The 20,870-nt window shown below is 48.8% G+C and overlaps 1 protein-coding gene across 3 annotated transcripts in view; it reads left to right on the top strand.

Moving 5' to 3' along the window:
* SH3PXD2A (SH3 and PX domains 2A) overlaps nucleotides 1-20,870 on the top strand; it is a 225,781-nt gene that overhangs the window by 38,004 nt on the left and 166,907 nt on the right. For all 3 annotated transcript variants that reach the window (XM_033130666.1, XM_033130663.1, XM_033130665.1), the window contains exon 2: nucleotides 8,046-8,126. In XM_033130666.1, the coding sequence (XP_032986557.1) occupies nucleotides 8,046-8,126 (81 nt within the window). The remainder of the gene's footprint in view (nucleotides 1-8,045; nucleotides 8,127-20,870) is intronic.

Genomic DNA, 20,870 nt, shown 5'->3' on the forward strand with positions numbered 1-20,870 from the left:
CCTGTCCGCTGTGTTTCCCAGGAAGAGGACACCAGGCTGTGTGTGTTAACCTTTGCTTTGCTCTCCACGGTATGACAATGGAGCAAGGCACATTCACAGGATGTGTGCGCATCCAGGTCCGCAGGCCCATGTCAGTCATTGCTTTGGGAGTGTGTGGAGTGACAATTCCCCCTTCCAACACTTTCCTAGATCCACTGGGCTGCATCCAAGCCTGTGGAAGCCCAGGAGCATAATCCTTTTCATGGTTCAGGAGAGGATACCCTTGTTGAAGTTTTCCAGGATTCTAGCTCATGAATGTTAATGTACATATAGAATTTTTCTCGATTTCCATAGTAGGGTAAGCCTCCTCCCCCTAGCCTGGGCACACTTCCACTCTCTCTGGGCTCTTGGGCATTACCCAAGGTGTCCACTGCCCATTGCTGGGCCTCTCTGTTTGAGTACCTGCTAGTTCAAGGTGGTCAGACCTGTTTTTTCTGATAAGCTGGCTTGGGACCAGAGGGTGGGGGCAAGGTTGGAGGGAGGAAGGTACAAAGGTTCAACCATGTGCCCTCAGGTACTCTTCAGAATGTCCCAGTGGGGACCACGTCCAGAGCTCTAGAAACCCAAAGTGGGTTCCTTTCTAGACCCAGGGCTAATTGATGCTGCCAGAAACTTCTAGGGAAGACGCTAAATTTCTAAGAGTACAAAAGACCGTGCCAGGAACTTTGAAGGGGAAGATGGGGAATGGAGTGTTTTATGGATGGGGAATGGAGGCCCAGAGAGAGTGACAGCTTTTCATGTAACTGATCTGATTGATTCTAAACCACGCAAAATAGAGCACTGGTCCTCACGCAGGGCTTACCAACTTGCCGCATGGGCGGCCACAGTTCTGACTAGTCACCCACACATGAAGCAACCAGTTGTCAGAGGAGCAGATTGAGCCACGAGGGCAAACCTTGTGGCAGGGACTCTGCCTTGTTCCATTGTAGCTATTAAAGAGGACGAAGAGTGGCTATGGAGTCAATGTCATCTTTGAACTTGAGGATTAGTTACCTCTCCAGGTCTCTTCATTTGTGAACTGGAGATGGTAACAATACTTTCCTCATAGAATCATTGTAAGGGTTAAATGAGATAAGATGAATAAAGTGCTTAGCAATGCCTCGTCCTTAGTAAGTCCTCCATCAATGAGCCTTGCTATTATTATGATTCCTAATGAAACCAATAATTTGTGCATATAAGAAAAAGGTTTGTAAAAACTAACTCTCCTTGCTGTTTCTCTCCTGGTTCTGGTAACTGGAAGGACAGAGCTTTGACAGCTGATCCTTTTCTTAAGGTCCACAAAGGGGTTGTAAATCCTGGGAGCTCCTATTTTATATACTCATTTCCCCTCCAAGAAACATGAAAAGAAAAAAGAGAGGAAAAAAACACCTCTGACCTGGAGGGGCCTACCACAGCTCGCCAGTCCTTTCAGCGGGGTGCTCAGAGGTGGGCCGTTGTTTTCCCTGCCTAGGCAGCAGTTATTTTTGCTCTTCTGCTTTCTCAGGCCGGCTTGCTGTTAGTAGTAGTTCTACCAATTCCATGTGTGTATGTGTGTGTGCATGTATGTGTGTGTGTGTGTCCATATCCCTGTTGTCCACTCCTTGCTTTCTTCCTACTCCTATTCCTGTGCTATGTCCAATGGAAAGAAGTTGGCTCAGCCCTTCCCTCTTCCTGGGTGTCTAAATAGCTGATGTGCATCCGACACTCCTGTGTCAGGTCCTCTGCTCAGATCCCTACGTGCATCATCGCATTTAGTGGGACGCTCTCACTGGGAACCACACTTTGCAGCTAAGGAAACCCTGACTCAGAGAGGCTAAGACGCTTGCCCAAGTTCACGCATCCGGGAAGTGGTGGAGCTAACATTTCAACCATCAAATGCTTTCCAAGTCTTCTTCCTCCTCGGCGATGCCAACATTGCCTTTGTTCCTTCCTGAGCCTCACTTTTTGGCACCCCATCATTCCATCTTGCACCAACCATGCCCTACTTGATTTGTCAGTGTGAGTTTGGCTGCCCCAGCTGAGTTGTAAGGGCCTGGAGGCTGGGGACTTCGCCTCATCTTTAGCTTGTCACAAAACCAGGCACCAGGAAAGCACTGACTAGACATTTGCAGGTGGCTTTGTTCCTCCACTTATTTAGGGGGCCGTGAAGTGATATTTCTCAGGTGTCAAGTCTTGTGCTGAACGTGATTTGCCATGATCACGTCATGATCCACCTTCTGGGAGCTTACGTTCTAGTGGAGAAATACAGGGTGAGCTCACCGAATTCTTACCACAGCCCAAAAGTGAGGTCGCCACTTTATCTCCCTCTTGCGGAGTAATAAATGGAGGCACCCGTGATACCGTGGAGGCTTCCTCCAGACCCCCTTGCCTACTCCCTCTCCTCCAAATTAAACAAGCGACTGAGACTTGTGATTCATGAAAATAACAGCAGGAACTGAGTGTGACAGGCGCCCACAAACCTCTCTTGAAGGTGTTTCGTACCGTATAGGACCCTGCTGACTATCCCTTCCTCTGAGTACCTTTAAAAAGCTCTTGATCCCAAAGGAGGGCCATTTGGCCCAGGTCTGCAGCAGTAGAGTTTGTGTTTTGGAGGTGACTGGTGGACGCGTGGTTCTGGGAGATGCATTCTGCCCCACACACCCAGAGCTCTCCTAGGGTTCACTTTTGCTGTGTTTACTGTGACTGCTCCATAAACATGAGATCCAGAGAGAGCTTGGAGCAGGGTGATCTGAGGACTGAAAGGTTCTGCCACCTGGTATTAACCCTTAGTCAACCTGCTGGAGTGGAGATCGCCTTCCAAGTCCAGGCTTCTAAGGGGTGGTGGTTCCCTAAATCAACAGCCCTAGTCCTAGCCAACTGATCCCACCCCATGGTGGTGTGAGCAGGTGAAGGAATATTGTCATTGAGTTTCCATCTGGCCCGGGGCCAAGGGCAGCTGGCAGGAGTTCAGGGAAAAGAAGGCCTTCCTTAGTAAACTGAGCCATAATGCCTCAAAGATACATGGTTTCCTCGCCAGTTCCTAACTCCTTTCCTTCGGCAAAGGGAGCGACAAATACTTACTGGCACTTTCTAATTAAACACAGGCAGGTCCTAGGCCTTCTAGGACTGGTTGGGCCATCACTTTGGGTCATTAATTGGTCGCAGCCCAGGTCCGATCTTGACTTCCCTCCACAGGAACTGGGCTGGGCTTCATTCTCAGTGCTCAGGAGCTGGGCTGCGGGTCTGATTTGCATCAAGGCTGTTTTCTTGTTGAAAGGAGCAAGCCTTGGAAGCTATGGAAGTCTCAGAAGCCTCAGACATTTCTGGGTTTAATGAGCTGAGCAGACGGAAGGCGGCCCAAGATGGCCTCAGAGTGGGTGGGCTGGTGGGACCCAGCGTCATGCGGTGTCTGGTGAGAGCTTCCTTAGCTTTGTCTGTCGTGCAGATCCTCTTCTGTCGGGGCTGAGCGTGCTAGGAGGACTTGAAACTCTGGGGCTTCCTCTGTGGGGACCTGGACGCCGTGGCTGTTCTGTCATGAAGCTTCCTAGACGCCTGCCATCTGCCTAAATGGCCAGAGACAAGGAAATAGAATCCATGAGTTTTTAAAATCCAGAAGGAAGGGAAACTCCACCCGGGAAACATAACCCCAAGTAAAGTGTGTGGAAGCAGGATGTTTAATTGCAAACCTTTCTGGAGACCCAGCTGCTGGGTAATGTTATCTTGGCCGTTCCTGTGACCAGAGCAGTTTATCTGGGCCCCTGACGCAAGCCCAGTAAACAGAGCTGGCTTTCTCAGATGACCTCTGCCCTGTGCCCCTTCCCCTCCACCTGCTCTTTCTCTGTGGTTTATCGCTAGGTTTCCAGGGCTGGCAGAGCCAGCTCAGGGAAGCTTAAGAAAGTCTGATGTGGAGGGCAGAGAGACTATGGTTTGGGTTGGAATTTTGTGTATCCATTGCTCATCTGGAGGGATAATCTAGGATGCTCAAGGTTTAGGAGAAAGCAGAGGCGCCTCCTCCTCACATGAGAGAAAGGGGCCTGGGGACTGTCCTCGGATCTCTGGGCTCATCTCCAGAAAGGTCTCTGACCATTTCCTCAGCTCAGGATTTAGATTGTCCAGGAGGGTAGGCTCAGGGGAGAACCTGGAAATAGGGGTTCACTTACCCATCCCCTCAGTGTGAGTTACCCTCATGCTTGCTCAGTGCATGGATAGTGGCATGCAAGATGTCAGCAGGAGCAATTCTTTGCTCAACAAGGAAATAAATGTGTTTTGGGGGTAAGCATGGTCGTGTCCTGGCCTGGTGGCAGTGGCTGACAAGGGTCACAAGAACAGCTCTCCCTCAGCCCTGCTCTGGCTATTTCTCCACGGGTCAGGTCTTTGGTGTGGGGTCAGGTCAAGGATTAGACAGAGATGACTCCCTGTGACTTTTCATCTATTTTTTTTCTTAATTTTTTAAGTGTGTGTTTGAAGAGTAAAGGGGAAAGGTCTTTTCCAGGGGGACATGCTCTGGTCATGCGCTTTTGCATCCTAAACTGGGAATTGGGAGGTCTGGGTTCCCGTCCCAACTCTGCCACTACAGGGGGTAAACACACCTGCAATGATCACCAGGGTAGTGGATCAGGCTGGGCTGCCCTAAAGACTGTGCCCATGGAATAGAGGAGGAGCCGAGCCGGAGGGTCTGAGAGGCTGGGCTGGGGTCTCGCAGCCAATAAGGAGGGTCCTAAGCATGAAACCCAGGTGGGGCTCCCTCCAAAATCTGCCTTTTCCTTGGCAAATTACCATTCTGGGTCCTAGGTTCCTCCTCTGCAAAAGGAGAGGCCTCCCAGCTGCCAGAGGCGGTGAGTGAGCCTGTGATTAATTCTCTCTGGGAGGTGAAGGGAAGCCCCTAATTACTAGAGAGGAGGGAGCACGGGTCATGTTAAGTCTCAGTGGAGCCCTTCCTCTGGGCCCCGCTTGGTTGGCCAGAGAGAAAGGCTCTAATGGCCTGCAGGTAAGTGCAACCTCTCTCCTGGGAGGGTACGACCACTTGGGGCCTCTTAACCGTGCATTTGCCTGGGCAGAGGTCAGGAAGGCAGCACCTGTCGTGCACAGCATCTGCTCCCTGGCTGGGACCTGTTGGAAGGGCAGATGGGGGTGGGAGGGGAGACATAGCTGGCAGGATTTGGGAGTCCAGGAGCTGGCAGTCAGCAGGGAGAGGAGTGGGTTATAACCCCTGTGAAAATCCCCGAGCATCCTGCCACAGTCGGCCGGTTGTACGTGTAAGTTTCCTCTGTGTCGGTCTGGTTTTGTAGCATTCCTATCTGTTGACTTCTGTCTGGGCCCCACGTTCAGTCTCTTCTTGGTCTCAGGCTCTCAGAATTGACATGACTCCCCCATGTTCCTCTAGGCTCACCCCCTAAGCAAGGAGTGTTCAGACTCTTCAGACCATCTACAGCTTTATTTAAAAATATGTCATTCAGTTCTGATAGAGTAGTTTGATTCAAATATCCACATTCCTAAATTTACACATGAGATAGTACAATGTAGTTAAGAACATGGCAATTGGATTCAGCTAGACCTAGGTTCAAGTCCTTTGTTCTGTCTCTTGCTAACTGAGTGACTTTCTGCAAGTCCAGTAGCTTCTCTGAACCTTGGCTTCCTCCTGTACAAAATGAAGGTAACGATGGTGGCTACCTCGTTGACCTGAAGATTAAATGAACTAATGCATATAAATGTTTTACATTGTGCTCGTATGTAGTAACCAGTACCTAATTGGTTACTACAACTTATTGTATGACATATATGTTTATGTGATATGAAGCACAGCATATCCCTGTCTATTTACTATAATAATAGTCAATAGTTTATTTTGGGCTTGTGAGGATAGGGATGGGCTTTTATTTTATGTTCTTTCTTATCAGGATCACATAAAACATGTCATAAATACCCCATCTCAGGCTGGCATCACTTGGCTCTATTTGCTTTGCTTTATGGCCCTCGCCTGGGTGCATTTCAGAATAAACACTCCGCCCTGAATGAGACTAACTCTGTGAGATCAGAGGGAAGAAGGGACTGGATTCAGAGCTTGTTTCCGTGGCTGTTAACTGAGCAGCCAAACAGAAAGCCTCACGCCCCTGTGTGCAAAACCCTTGCTATGGACTGAATGTTTGTCCCCTGCTCCAAATTCACATGTTGAAGCCCTAATCCCTAGTGTGATGGTATCTGAGCTGCGGCCTTTGGGAGGTGATTAGGTTCAGATGAGAGCATGAGCACGGAGCCAATGCTGGGATTAGTGCCCTTGTAAGGCCAGGAAGAGACCAGAGTCCCCTCTCTCTACCGCGTGAGGGTACCACAAGAAGGTGGCCATCTGCAAGCTAGGAAGTGGGTCCTAACCAGGGACCTTGATCTTGGACTTCCAGCCTCCAGAACTGTGACAAATCAATGTTTGTTGTTTAAGCCACCAGTCAATGGTGTTTCGTTATAGCAGCCTAAGACGGCCCTGCTCTGTGGAGAAGTCAGCCACCCTGATGCCAAGGTGTATAAATGCTACTCTTCTCTACTAACATTCCTTCCTTCTCGCAGTGGCTGAGACCCCCGGCTTCTCTGCCCACTTTGTTCTCCTTACTAGTGGAGTTCCCCCCAGACCACTGACTCAGAATCATTGAGCAGAGGCCGGGAGTCGGAATTTTCATGACGCTCCCAAGGTGATTCTGATGGGTGTCATGGCAAGGGAACCACAGCTGTTGACTACAGCTGCTCAGACTCTTCTGAGGGAGGAAGCAAGGCAGCGGTGTCGCCCATGCCACATCAGTGCTCTCCCTTCACCCTGTACCTGCAGCCATCAGAGCTGGCAGCAGAGGGGATGTTCAGCAGAATGGCCCTGAGGTGGTGTGAGGGGACCCCTCCCTTTAACTGAGGCCTCGCCCAGGAGGGCAGGTCTTTGGTGTGGGTTCAGATAAAAGGGACAGAAGTTGTGGGAGCAGTAGGCCAGATTGTGTAGGCAGGGACTTTCTCTCCTTCTCCAGCCAGCCATCTCACCCGCCTCCTAGGCAAGGGGGCCTTCCAGAGCCGCCTGAGGCAGGAGCCTTGGAGAGCCTGATTAAGCTTGGGAACTGGGGTGACACTGGAACCGGGGTCCTGAAATGTCTTCATTTCTGAAAAGTTTCCAGTCTTCTGTGTGCTAACATCTCTCCTGCAAATCTACTACCTCTCATCCAGATGGTCAGTTTGGTTGTTCGACAGAACAAAATGTTTTCTGAGCACTTGCTCTGTGCCAGGCACTGAGCTAATACGACTTAGGGATACGGATGTGAGTCACACCTCTCTGAAATGCTATGGTCTCCCGAGTGGTTTTCAGAGTGAGATCTAAGGATCAACTGCGGCAGAATGACCTGGCGTGGTTTGTTAAAACTACAGATGCCCAGTTGTAGCAAATGTACCACTCTGGTGGAGGCTGTTGGTCATGGGACAGGCTGTGCCTGTGTGGGGACGTATGGGAACTCTGTACTATCTGCTCAATTCTGCTGTGAACCTGAAACTGCTATATTAAAATAAAAATTTTTTTTAATTGAATAAAATAAAATGTAGATGCCTGAGCCCCCAAAGCCCAGGTCAATTTATGCAGAATACCAGAGGGTGGGGCAATTGTGAAAGACCCCTTGCGGATTCTCAATCACTCTGAAGTTTGACAACCAGTAGAAATTAGCTACTTAAATTTTGTTAAAATCCCCAATTTTACGTTCATTGTGTAAAATGCATATAAACGAAAAGGAAATTAAAACGACTTGTAATCCTACCCTCCTAAGACAATCATTTTTAGTATTTTATTGAATACTCTTCTAGGAGTATGTGTGTGTGTGTGTGTGTGTGTGTGTGTGTGTGTGTTTAAACATATATGTGTAGCATCCAGGTGTACCTGACACTGCACTAGGCCCTGGAGACAAAAATGAAAAAAAGAGTGGTCCTGGCCACGGAGCTTCAGAGTCCTGTTGAGTGATGTCTTCACCATTCATGAATGAAGCTCAGTCTTCATCACCCAGTCACCTGCTCTTATTTTTGTTTTTTCGTCACAGGTATACATCATTAATGTGACCTGGTCCGACTCCACATCCCAGACCATCTACCGGAGGTACAGCAAGTTCTTTGACCTGCAGGTAAGTTGGTCTGAGCTCCAGTGGTGCCCAGTTCGATCTTCAGTCGCCCAAGTCTCTGGTGGGCTGGCCTCACTCATGTCCTCACTCATCTGGAGAACCTCCAGCAGACCTGTCAGGGTCAGAGTCTAGGTGAGAGCAGAGGGACAGATGAGGGAACCCTGATGGTCAAGCTGGGCTTGGTTCAGGCTGGGATATTGCAGGCAGACACTTGGGGCTTTGATGACTTCCTCAGATGGTCTTAACAGTCATCTTTTGTCACCCTCCTTCGCCCGAGGGGTAGGAAACTAGGGTGGAGAGGCAGAGGATGATTGTGAGTGCTATGTATATGAGCAGACATGTCTGTAAACATCTAGGCTGAGACACAAGCCACCACATCATTGCAGGCAAAGAAAAGCAAACATACAGGAAAGACAGAAACAGAAAATAAGCAATTTCTTCAACTACAGACACAAACTGGGCATACCATTATGTCTGTCTCACCGAATAAGGCTCTTACTGCCCTGTGTGTACACGGGCATGGTATCTATGTCTCTCTAATATATATAGGCATGTTGATATGAGGGATGGTGGTTTGAATCCCATAGCTCTATTGCAAACACCTCCCTTGATGACAACTAATCTGTTTAGGCCTCTCTTGGGTACAAGTGATAATTTTACACTCATACTAGCTTAGCCAAAAATGAGACTTGGTTGGAAGGATATACCAGAGAAGCTTATGCAGTCAACCAGATGGTGAAACGGGGAGCAAGGCAGTGGGCTCCAGGAACACTTGAAACCAGGTTTGCTCTCCCTCTATGTTATCTCTTCTTCTCTCTGGGTACTCTTCAGCTTCTATTACCTCATATCCTGAGGAACTTGGCTGTCAAAAGCTCCCAAAATTCATATCTTGTGGTTCCCAACAGCAGAGAGGCTGACTTTCTCCCAGTTCCAAATTGAAAAATCCCAGGGAAGATTCTGATTGGCCCAACTGGGTCTGGTACTCTCTCTGGACCAATCGGTATGACCCAGTGTAGAGGATCCTGTAACACAGAAACGGCCACTAGGGGGCTCCCCTCTGTGTATCAGAGGTAGGCACCAGACAGGGCAGAATCATTGAGTTGGGCAGCAACCTGTACAAGGAAGGGAAAGCCAAGAGGTTCTAGATACTTCTTTAAGGCTATGAACCTGGGTTAGGCCAATAAAAACACAAAGAAGAGACGCCCACTCCTGGCCCTCACAGCCAAGGTCCACTCCTTCCTTTGTAGGCCTTTGATGGTGAGTCATCTTAGAGAGGCATGCCTGCATATTTGCCCCCAAATACCTGATTTTAGCCCGTTGTCCTTATTGCCCTACCTATGATTAAGCCAAAGATGAGCCAGCTTCCTGTATTACAAATCCTCTCTTAAACCAACAATATGAGATTGAATACCCCATTGAATATGGGATTGAAAGCCACTCCTTACCCTTCTGCTTTCTTCCTCTTTACCCCTCAGTTCCTGTCCAATCTCCTTAGGTCCTTCTGGCATAAACTGGTGGGATTTGCTGATACCCCATCAATGGGTATAGTGTGCTGGACAGGAAATGATAACTTAGTTGGGGAAAGGGAACCCTGAAAGGATTCATTGATGAGCCAGAGGGGGTCTGGGAGTCAGCGGAAACTCTCAAATCAGAACTTTTCTTCCCCCCTTTCCGTTTTGTTCCCCTACCCCCTCTCTAGTTTCAGAATCTCACAAGAAAGGAATGCTGCTTCCCCCACTTCTCCCTTGCCTGGAGGGCTCATTTCCTGTGTGTCGGGAGGGGACACATGGCATGGGGCCGCTTGTGCGATGTCCTGGCCCTAGTGACAAGCATAGCCAGGCCTGTCCACGTGGGTCCTCACCACCCTGTAGATGCAGTTAAGAAATAGGTTGGGATGATTCTGTGGAATTTAACCTTTGAGCCAACAATGGCATCTTTGTGAACCCATTTTACAGACCTCGTAACATGATGACTTTTCGTGGTGTGCATTTTAGAAAGCCTTTCTTAATTATTGGGGTCACTGATTGGATGAAAGAACAAATGGCATTGCTAACTCCGTCTCTGGTCACTGGTCGCCCTCAGAGCTCAGCTTTCTTGGAGGCTGTGCGAGAGGGTGGCTTAGAGCTTAGGCACTGGAGGCACTTTACCTGGAACTGGTTGTTGGCTTTATGATTGTGTGACAGGTTCCATGACTTCTCAAGGCTCTGTTTTCTCATCTGTAGAATGAACATTTAAACAGTACCCATCCAGTAGTGTTGTTGTGAGGATTAAATGAGTGAATCCACATTTTTCCTGATACATGGTTATCTAACGAGTTACCCACTAGTTGTCTAGTAGTGTTAGCAGATGACAAGGAGGCTGGGCTGTAGGTGAAGGGGTCTGGGTGCTCAGTGCCTCCTCTCGCGGTGTTTCCCTCACTTGGCTTCTCTGCTGAGGAGCTGCTTTGTGCCTCGGCCTGTGCCAGAGTGTTCAGAATGCTGGAAGCCACAGGCTCTCTGGAACTTGCCACTGGGGCCGGACGGGCATGTGTTGTGGGCAGGGGTGTGGCCCACAAGTGGCTGCTCTCAGAGTTGTTTTGCTCCTCCTGTTTTTGGCAGAGCCCTGCCTTGGAACCCTGCAAGTCCTGAGCTGACTAAGCCAGTCTGGGGGAAGATGCTAAACTGGCTTTACCAACTCATGGTTTGGGGACCAGAGACCTCTTTGTGAGTCTGGTGGAAGCCCTCTCCCCAGACAAAGGTGTACATGTACAATTTTACTTACAGTGTCAGGTGTTCACAGACCCCTCTGGAAGACCCCCAGTAAAGAACTGCTAAGCTGAACCAATTCATATCATTAACCACACATTCACATCTTGTACTATTTGAGTACCATCTGGGGGCTTTTACATCGTATTCAGATAATAGCAATGGGCCCGGGCACCCCTTTAAGGGACCTCTAGATCCCCTTCCCTCCCACAAATTGGAGACCCCAGCGTGGGCCTCCCCATACTTGCCTCTCTTATTTCCGTCTCTTCAAATGGTGTCTTCTGCTCCTGGTGGCGGTCAGGGTACTATGAGGAGGCCCTAGTCTCCTACCTCTCTAATGTAACCTGGGGAATCATGTGCAGAGTGGTACCAAGTGGTCCTGACCTCTGGCCGAGGGCCATGGGGTGTGTGCTGACCCAATTGTACTTGGAATAGCACAGGTACCTCCAGTGTCCTTCTCTCTCTGCTGAGCAAACCTGGAGATGGACAGCCGTGCCCTACCCTTCAGGCTCCATGGCCACAAGGCCAGGAAGCATTTGAAGGATGCTGTCATAGATCTTAGTTTTTCCACCTCTCTCCACTGCAGTGTCCACATCAGCACAGCCCCCATGGCCCCAGCCCATGTGCAAAAAACTAAGATTTGAAGCCAAGCATCACTTTGGGTTGGTTATCCTCTTCGAAGCTTCTGCCAGGACCTACCTGCTCCACATGTGATACTCTTGGGAGATATTTGGGAATGAAAGATCTTAGGCACACACCAGGGCAACTGGCCCTGAAGGAGCAGCAGGCAGAGGGGAGGCAAGGGTAGGAGGAGAGTGAGTGTCTCTTTGATGTGACCCGTGGCATTATTGTGTCCTCTACGGGTACTTAGAACTCTGGTGGAGCACTGGGGAGCTAGTCATGGTGTAGGGGGAGAGAAACCACAGATAACCTGGTGATTGCCCACTCCACACTTTTCCGAAGCCTTCGCACGTGAGGGCAGACCATTCATCTTGGTATTCTTATTCCCCTTCTACCCCCACCACTCACACTATTCACTACTGGCTCCCCTGGATTGGCGTCACCAGACAAATAGGAGATGTCTGATTAAGTTTGAATTTCAGATAAACAATGAGTACTTTGTTTCTTACTATAAGTATGTCTCAAATATTGCATGAGACATACTTATGCTAAAAAAGTTGTTCATCGTTTATCTGAAATTCAGCTTTTATTGTGTGTCCTGTATTTTCACTTGCTAAATCTGGCCGCCTTGCTGTGGCTGTGAGTGGTGAGGGTGGAAGTATAAAGATGAATGAGCTAGGCTGGCTCAGGGTAAGAGTGGATTGGCCTGTGTTAAGACTTCCAGCACATTTGTACTTTTACAAGGCAGAGCACAGGCCGAGGAACATTCAGTTGAGAAGGACAAGGTCCCTTCCTTCCAGGAGTCCATATTTGGTGGGGAAAGTAGAGGTTTAAGCAATTAAGTCCACTGTAGATGAAATAAATACTAGATTGCGGTACAGGCAACATGCTATGGGGTGAAGGGGGAGGAAAGAACATTCTTTTTGGGAGGGGGGAACAAAGATGCCCATATGGTTTTGATTGGTGACGGCAGCGTAGAGTGATATAGCCACACACCTCTACTCCAGTTTAGGGGGATTTGGTTGTTTTTTGAGAATTATAGTTATCAGGGTATAGTATGTCCCTAATTTATTTCTTGGTTTGTTCATTCACTTATGCCTGCTTGCCTGCCTCCTTCTGTTCGTCCATCCATCCATCCACCCTCAATCTGTCCAATCTTAAGTGCCTTCCTTTTATGTCCTAGGCAGTATGCCAGGCTCCAAGGATTTATTGATGAGCAAAAGCAGATGTGGTTACTGCTTTTATGGGACTTATAGCTTAGTGAGAGAAGACAGATTTTAGTTAAAACACATATATATTCTTTTATACTAGTCCAAATGCTACAAAGAAAGGTACCATAGACATGTTATAGGGGAACCTTATACTCTGGGATCAGGGAAGTCTTCCCTGAAGAAATAAGTTTTATCCGACAGATCAATGAGTTATTTTATCTTATTTTATTTTGGGGATCAGTAATGAAAGCAAGACTCTCGCCAGACAAATGCGTGAAAGTACATATACAATTCTAATAGCCTTGCTGGTCATTCATACCCCCCGCAAGTCCTTCCCTGGTCACCAAGATAAGACCCTTACTCGGCCCCAAACCTTTTTCTCTCCCCATATCTTCTGCCTGAGGCTTCGGACCTCGTGGTTCTCCCTCCTTCACACACAAGGGGCTGCTCATGGAACCCAGCCCCCTCTTCCTACCCACTGAGAGGCACTGGGTGTGGAGGCTTTAGACCTGTGCTGTCCAGTGCAGTAGCCACTAGCCACATGTGGCTACTTAAGTTTAAATTTAAATTGATTAAAACTTGTAAACATTACGTTTTAAAAATTAAGTTTAGTTGATTTTTAAAAAATTAAATGTAGTGCCTTGATCATACTTGCTACATGGCGTGTACTCGGTAACCACAGTGCCCAGTGGCTAGGTATCGAGCAGACGTAGTACAGTTCTGTCATCCAGAACTGTGCTGCTTTAGACCATCTGGGACACACACAGGCTTGATCAGGCCTTAGGACCACCCCAGAATACTCTTGTCACCTCCCAGTCCCTTCCCAGTTGCCCTCTCAAGTTTTCTAGGGCTCCAGCAGGAAGAGGGGGATTCTGTTTCTCCATGATTTGCCCCACCGACAGCACAATTGAAATTCAACAGTATTCCAAACATTTCTTCTGGAAACCAGGTCAGTTACTAGAGGGGGCTTCTAAGGGTGTTTCAGATGTCAAGTTGGGGACAGGGAGAGGAGAGGCTCTTGGTCTTCAAGTGGAAATTAGTTTCTTCTAAAAATAATCCACCACTCAGCCCTATCTGACCAGGAAAGGGACCTGTCCCATAGGGAGCTGGCCAGGACAAGGCCTGACGTGGAGGCCTGTTTGGTTATAGAGGGCTTAGATTTCTTGGAGGAGCAGTTAAGGGGAGAAGGAGGAGGATGGAGGGCCACAGATGCTCTTAAGTTGCCTTCTCACTGGCAGCTGGACCACATTTCCAGCCTCTCTAAGTTTCCCTACACAGCTCCTTCACTGTTAAGTATCTCCCCCAAGGCCTGGCCCCACTGAGGAAGGACCGGAAGGCTCCGTGGAAGGTTGTTTCACAATCTGACCTACAAGGCAATTACTGGAGCAGTAATTGCTCTGCAAACATTGGCTCCGTGGTGCTCCTGGCCCTTTAGTCTGAACTCCGGCCAGTGAGTGCACAAGGTCAATATTTGATCAGAGGCAGGAGAGGCCCTTTAGCTCCCCCCACACTGCTTGGAAGATGGAGTCAAGAAGGTTGTTCAGGTTTGCTTATTTGCTCTAAAGAACTTAACCTATTTTAAAGTGCTTTTCTCTCTCTTCCTTATTCATCTCTCCAGACTCTCCACCCACCTACCGTACTCACTTTCCAGCTCTCAAATAGCCAGGCTAACGATGGGTGAACAAAATTATAATCCCAAATCACTAATAATAACTGGCCTTGGAATTGATGTGTATATATGTGTGCGTGTGTTATGATGTCATTTATGGAGTTATAAGATCACTGCATTTTTAGAACTAGAAGAGTTCTATTCCAAGTCCCTCACTTTGCAGGTAAACATCTGTGTTAATTTTTCTAGTTATAAAATTGATAGGAGTTTTACTTTGGTGTGATGTCCAGAGCAGACCTCAGCTGAGATCAAACTGGGGTGATTCTGGGGTGTGCCAAGGGTCAACCTGAGAGTAGAAGGCGTGGGGTGTCTCTCCTGCAGGGTCGGTCTTTTAATCATTGAGGCAAGCTCTGTGTTGTTTGAGATCATTGACCCTAAACTAATGGCAAAGGGACCAAAGCCTAGGGAGGTAACTTGTCAAGTTCTAAGAGCAACTTTGTAGCAAGCATTCTAGAGAGTTCTGGTGGCTGGCATTGTTCTAGCTCCAGCAGTGTGGAGAGCTGTGGGTCACTGTGATTGCTCACATGTCCTAGACACAGGAGAATTTTATCCATGACTGAGGTCAGTCACTCATCCCAGGAAGGCACAGAAAGCCCCGTGTTGTTTGCCATGGAGAAAACGGGAAACAACTTCAGTGACCATTCATAGAGGATTGCCAAGTAAAACTGGGCTAGTCTCCGAGTCAAAACAAATCTCAATTTTGTGGATGGATCTCCAAGAAATATTAATGAATGGCCAATGCAAGTTTCAAAATAATATTTACAGTGTGATAGCAATTATGAAAAACAACGACAAGATATATCTTTTTCAAGTACATATATAGCTTAAGTGTATGAATATTGTTAAAAGCTCTGAAAGGATACAGTCCAAACTGGTAATAGAGTTATCTCTAGAGGTGGTTTGGGAACATCAGTGGGAGGAGGGGCTCAGTCAGAGAGGAGCCTTAGCCCTATTTCTAATGTAACTTGTTTTTAAAAAAAGGAGAATATATTCATATATAATTGGCAACATTAACATTTACTAATTAAAAATACGTCTATGGAGAAAGTAGGGAAAGTAGGAAGTCTAAAATAAAATACTCGTGTGTCCCTCACGGCCATGACTGTATAATGGGACGGAAAACACACAGGTTAAAAAAAAAACAAAAAACATTAAGAACATATCTAACAAGAGAAAGAAAATGAAAATACAGTGGTACCTCGGTTTTCAAAAATAATCCATTCTGGAAGACCATTCGAGTTCTGAAACGTTCGAAAACCGAGGCACGGTTTCCCCATAGAAAGTAATGCAAAATGGGTAAATCCGTTCGAGACCTTTAAAATCAACCCCTAAAACTGCAAATTTAGCATGAATTTTACTATCTAATGACACCTTAGATCCATAAAATTTACGGCGTTCGTAAACCGAAATGTTCGTCGATGGAGACATTCGAAAACCGAGGTACCACTGTAATTATTAAAATCACATTACCTCATATTTCCTGAACCATCATTCTAGATCATTCCGATGGACTGTAACTGATTACACCCCATTACAGCAAACCTCAGACACCTGTCCATAGTATGTTGTCAAACTAGAATCTTGTATTCAAATATTGATCAAAACACATGAACTGTGTGTTGAGGCAAGACGTACTTCGGTGGCTGGTCTTGTGTCATGACAAAACACTCAGAGTTGCATGGCCAGAGAGTGCAGTGGTTAAGGGCAGGCACTCAGGGCCAGGATGGCTGGGTTCCAAGACCATCTCCACCAGTTACTAACTGTGTATAACCTTTGGTGAGTTCTTTTACCTCCCGCACCTCTCTGTTTTCTCATCTGTATAATGAGGATAATAAAAATACCTGCCTCGTGGGCAGTAGTAAGAATAAACTGAGACAACCCATATAAAGCAAGCCCTTAGAATAGTGACTGGCATGGAGACACTAGACAGGGAAGCTGACACCTCACTAGTTAGGCCCTTAGAAACTTGACTCCAAGAGAATATAGCTGGATATCCTCACTCCCTCTGGAAGCAGAGGTTTCTTCCTACGCCCCATTTATACAGACTTCACTTTCACCACATAACTCAGTCTGCCTTCAGGCAGGAGAGACAGGTGGTGGTGTTAAGAGTTTTCCAGATAAATGCTTTCACCTCCCAAGTATAATTATCAACCCAACTTCCTCCCAGCAACACGGTTAGGAAAACACTACTTTCTAAAATGTAATTATTGGTGGACAGTGTTTCCTTGCTCTTGGAAAGAGGCATCTTTCAGATCCCTGATAGAATACAAGAGGATTCCAGGGGAGCCCTGTGGGCATTCCAGTAGCTCCTGGAAATTCTGTGGCAGGTTTCCCCTCCCCTTGGCAGCCAGTCTCTGGCCTCAGCCACTCCCTTTCATCTCGCCCCTGTGGCCTGAGGGTGAACTCCAGCTTCTGCTTGTCTCTCCTGATTTCTCCTCTGGTAGGTTCTGCTCTGTGGGGGTAGAGGAGGGCTGTGGGGTGTCTGTTCTCCAGAGGTGTCAGGAGAGGAGGGCCTGGTGAATGGTACTTCAAGGCAGCTCAGGATGGAAAGCTAATTACCATTGACTTGGAATAGGGGGGTAATTGGTGCCCAGGTAGAGCGTACTCAAAGTTGGTTTTTTCCCTTCTACACACAGATGGAGTTTGTACAATGACCCCCTCTTGTGCAGTTTCCCCAACTCCGTGGGTATAGGAGTAACCTGTACACAAGGGGCCTCGCAGATCCAGAACAGATGGAGAGAGGTAGCTGGAGGAGGGGTGGCGGCAGAGTCTGTGGGGAAGGGCCTCCGCTCATCTAGGCATAAGGGGAAATAAGCCCCAGAGAAGGGAGCTGGACCCCTGAGAACCAGCCATGGTGGGACCTGCCGTCAGGAGAACTTTCCACAGGGCAGGTCCTAAGGATACAGAGAAAGAAGCTTGTCCAACACTCAGCCGAGAGTTGTGGGATAGTCACCCCACTGCAGGTGTGCAGGAGCCATCTCTGCCTTTTGCTGGTCACAGCCTCTCCCTGGGGCCAGGGTGGGATTTCGACACAGTAGAGAAGCCCCTTTGTAGACACTGGGGAACATTGTAAGAGGATCTGGCATTATTCAACCTTGGCACTCTTCACTGGCTCTAACCTTATGGGTGAAGTCTCGTGAGTGTGGGCACAGAATGGCTAATGAGAACATCTCTGCTGGAAGAAAAATCAGCTGTGTGCAAATACCACAATATGGGGGCAGCACATGCTTGCCAACCAGCGTTAGCCATGTCCACTGAGGAATCAGGGCTGGGACTGTAAGTTTTACAACCAGGAGTCCCTTAGAGATCCTCTACCAGGATGGTATGTGTCTGGCTCTCAAGCTGCCACTCCAGTCCCGTGCCCACAGCAGACATCCTTGACTGATTATGGCATGTTCCCATTCTGTGCCCATGGCAGACAGTGTTCAGCGATCATGAGTCCAGACATGGTCTCAGAGTCTTTCTAAATAAACAAAACCAAGTATCTTCAGGAAGACACTACCTATCAATTGGCAATGACACCGTGAGATGACACTTATTGGCCACACTCTGGTGTAGCCCATTTCCTTTATTTGACAGATAAGGAAATGAGGCCCTCTAAGAGGAAAAGTGACTTGTCCAAATTACAAGGACGTCAAGTGATAACAGGACTGGAACTCAGGCAGTCTAGTTTCTAGTTCATTCCAGTCTGGAATTCTGGCCTTCCATGCAGAAGTCCTCTTTCTGTTGTAGCTGAAGCGGGCAGGAAGCCCCTGTTGTATCACCGAGGGAGCTCCGGAGGGAGGGGCAAATAACACCCTCCCTGGGGACAAGATGCTTGTGCAGAGAGCAGAAGATTTCTCTGTAGCTCCCAGAAAGGTGAACGGCACCTCCTTCAGAGAATCGGCTGCTTTTTGGGGCTCGGCCCACACGTCCTACCTACCACCGCCTGCCTCTCTCGTTGGATAATAAACCCCAGCTCTGCTAGAGGCAGCGTCTGAGTCAGGCCACACCACCTGCATGACCGCGCGGAGCTGCACTCCTTGTTTTCCCAGCAGAAGGGTGTCATGTCAGGGTGTGTTTGGTTGTTACATCTGGGAGGCCCAGCAGTGCAGCTGCTACTCTGTCACCTCCCTCTTCCTTTGGTCCGAGGCCCAAAGGTCTGACCTAGAACACAGCTCTGCTCCCCACCAGGCCCCCATCTATCCCTCTTTCGATAACCAACGGGAAAGTTGGCTGGAAAGCAGCTTGGGAGACATTATCCCCCTCCAAACTGGAGAATAAGGGAAAGAAGATCTTTGGTGGTGGCCAGGTGAGTAGTGTGTGTGTGTGTGTGTGTGTGTGTGTGTGTGTGTGTGTATGTGTGCGCGTGCGTGTACAGTTTGTTCTATGAAGCCTTTAGCTGTAACTAAGTCACTCTCCTCCCGCAGGAGGGAATTTCAAGCCAATACTGGCACCTTTGGAGGAGTGCCAGCTATATGCTTGGCACTAGGTTTGGTACTGGGTACCTTAGAAGAAAAGTCAGGGTCGTCCTGGGTGGAAAAGCCAGGATGACAGCCTTTGCCTGAGCTGGAGCCACCAGCTAATGGAAGAATCAGGGCAGAAAGCACAGGATGAGTGAGCGGCCCCAGGTGCAGACCTCCGCTGTCAGGACTGCATGTGGGGGCCATCCTAGCTGGCTTGTTGAGGCAGCTCCTGTATCTGGGGCCTTGTGGTCTCGGCATCCTTGCACCCCTTTCCCTCATGATGACAACAGTTTGTTTAAGCTTTGAGTTTTACAGAACTAGGCGTATGGGACAACAAGGGTGAGCCGTGGAAGCCTGAGTTGTGGCTTGTTTGAGGAAAGAGTTTTTCTTTCCTCTGGCAGGAGAAGTGTCACCAGCTGGGTGACCCATAGATGCCAGCTGCAGTAATTCCCCTCTTCAGCTACCCAGCACCCCAGCTGGACCTCAGCCCCCAGGTGATTGTAGGGGCTGCGACTCCTGCATCTCACGATGTTCCCACAGACCAGGCCATTGTAAGAGTTGTTGGAGAATTGGCTCTGTTTCCTTCATATCCTCAACTTAGCTGGACCCAAGGAAGAAAGATTTAGGTTCTTCAGAGACCTCCACGGTTGAGTAACAGCAGGCTTTCCAGAAGAGCTTGTGGGATTCTGGTGCCAAATTCCCGACTTTCAGAGTTGGGCAGTGTCTTGCAGTGATGGAAAGCTCAGGCTTTGTTATCAGACAGGCTTGTGTGGGTGTGTGAGTCAGCCCCACCTCTTGACTAGCTGTGTGACCCTGGGCAATTACCTAACCTCCCAGAGTCTCAGCCTTCTCATCTGGGAAATAGTTTAATTGCAGAACCTGCCTCATGGAGTGGTTGTGAGAAGTCTAGGAGATAAGAATCAGGAACCTTCCCCATCAAGCCTGGAGCAGCTAGTGGCGGTCATTCCTATTGTTGCCTATGGCCCCTCTGGCCCCTCAGGAGGAGGCAGGGGCTCCAGGTGCTCCCTTATGCACACCATGTCTGTCCAGCCTGGACTAGGGGGACATTGTCCCAGCCACGAAAGGGTCTTGGGCTCCCCCGCACTGCAGTGGATGAATGCTCCTGGGCTGGCCAGGAGACAGCCCCAAACGCCGGCCAGGGTTTGGCTCCATCTGCTAATTAGGGAGCGTTTATCTGGTGCCCAGCAGAACAAAGTGGTCAGTTCAGCCACGCTGAAAGTCTGAGCTCAGTGCTGGTGGGGGGCTGGGGAGGAGGCTAGAAATGGGGCAGAGGCGGGGGGGTCAGGGTCCCTGGGGCTAAATGGACCACATTCAGATATACCTTAAAAAAAAAAAGCACCAAACCAAACAGGAAGTATGAGGCTGGTGTATGGGCTGGAGCTGAGATGCCTGCAGAGAGGATGGTTCTGGCATGCAACAAGCAGCCATTCTTCCCACTGAGACAGTGCCTGCTGGCCTCCCGAGGTCATCTCTCTAGTGAAGGCCAGCTTGTCTGTCTTCCCAAGGAGTCGGGGTTGTTTTATCCCGAGATTTCCAGGTCTCCACTCCTCATCTTGGAGCTTTGTGAGGAGAAAACCCCAGTGGGAGAATAGAGGGAACCCTCTGTGTGTGCCCCCCTTTTCTCCCTCCATCCTTCAGTCCAATGAGGTGAGACCAGGAAGGGGGAGATGGGCCAAGAAATCTACCACATGCAGGAGGACTCACAACTGTGAGAGTCTGTCCATTGTTTCATGTTTTTGGGGTGCAGCTGGGACACCTTAGGCTAGTTTGGAACACCTAGGTTTCTTGGCCATTTAGTTCAAGGTGGGGCAGGGTGGAGCAACAGAACCACCCTCTCTGCTACCGGGGGGCAGGATTCAGACAGAGCAGTCTGGCTCTGGAATCCACTCGCTAAACCCCTCTTGTCCATTGCCAGTCATAACTTGGACGTGGCCCTTGCCTGGGCCTCCACTTGGACGTGGCCCCTGCATGGCAGAGGTGGCCTGGGAAGCCCCGCACCTCGGAGAGGAGAGAGGTGCTTTCCCTCCCTTGCCAGG

The sequence above is a fragment of the Rhinolophus ferrumequinum genome, chromosome 16, assembly GCF_004115265.2.
Source record: "Rhinolophus ferrumequinum isolate MPI-CBG mRhiFer1 chromosome 16, mRhiFer1_v1.p, whole genome shotgun sequence".
Classification (NCBI taxonomy): domain Eukaryota; kingdom Metazoa; phylum Chordata; class Mammalia; order Chiroptera; family Rhinolophidae; genus Rhinolophus; species Rhinolophus ferrumequinum.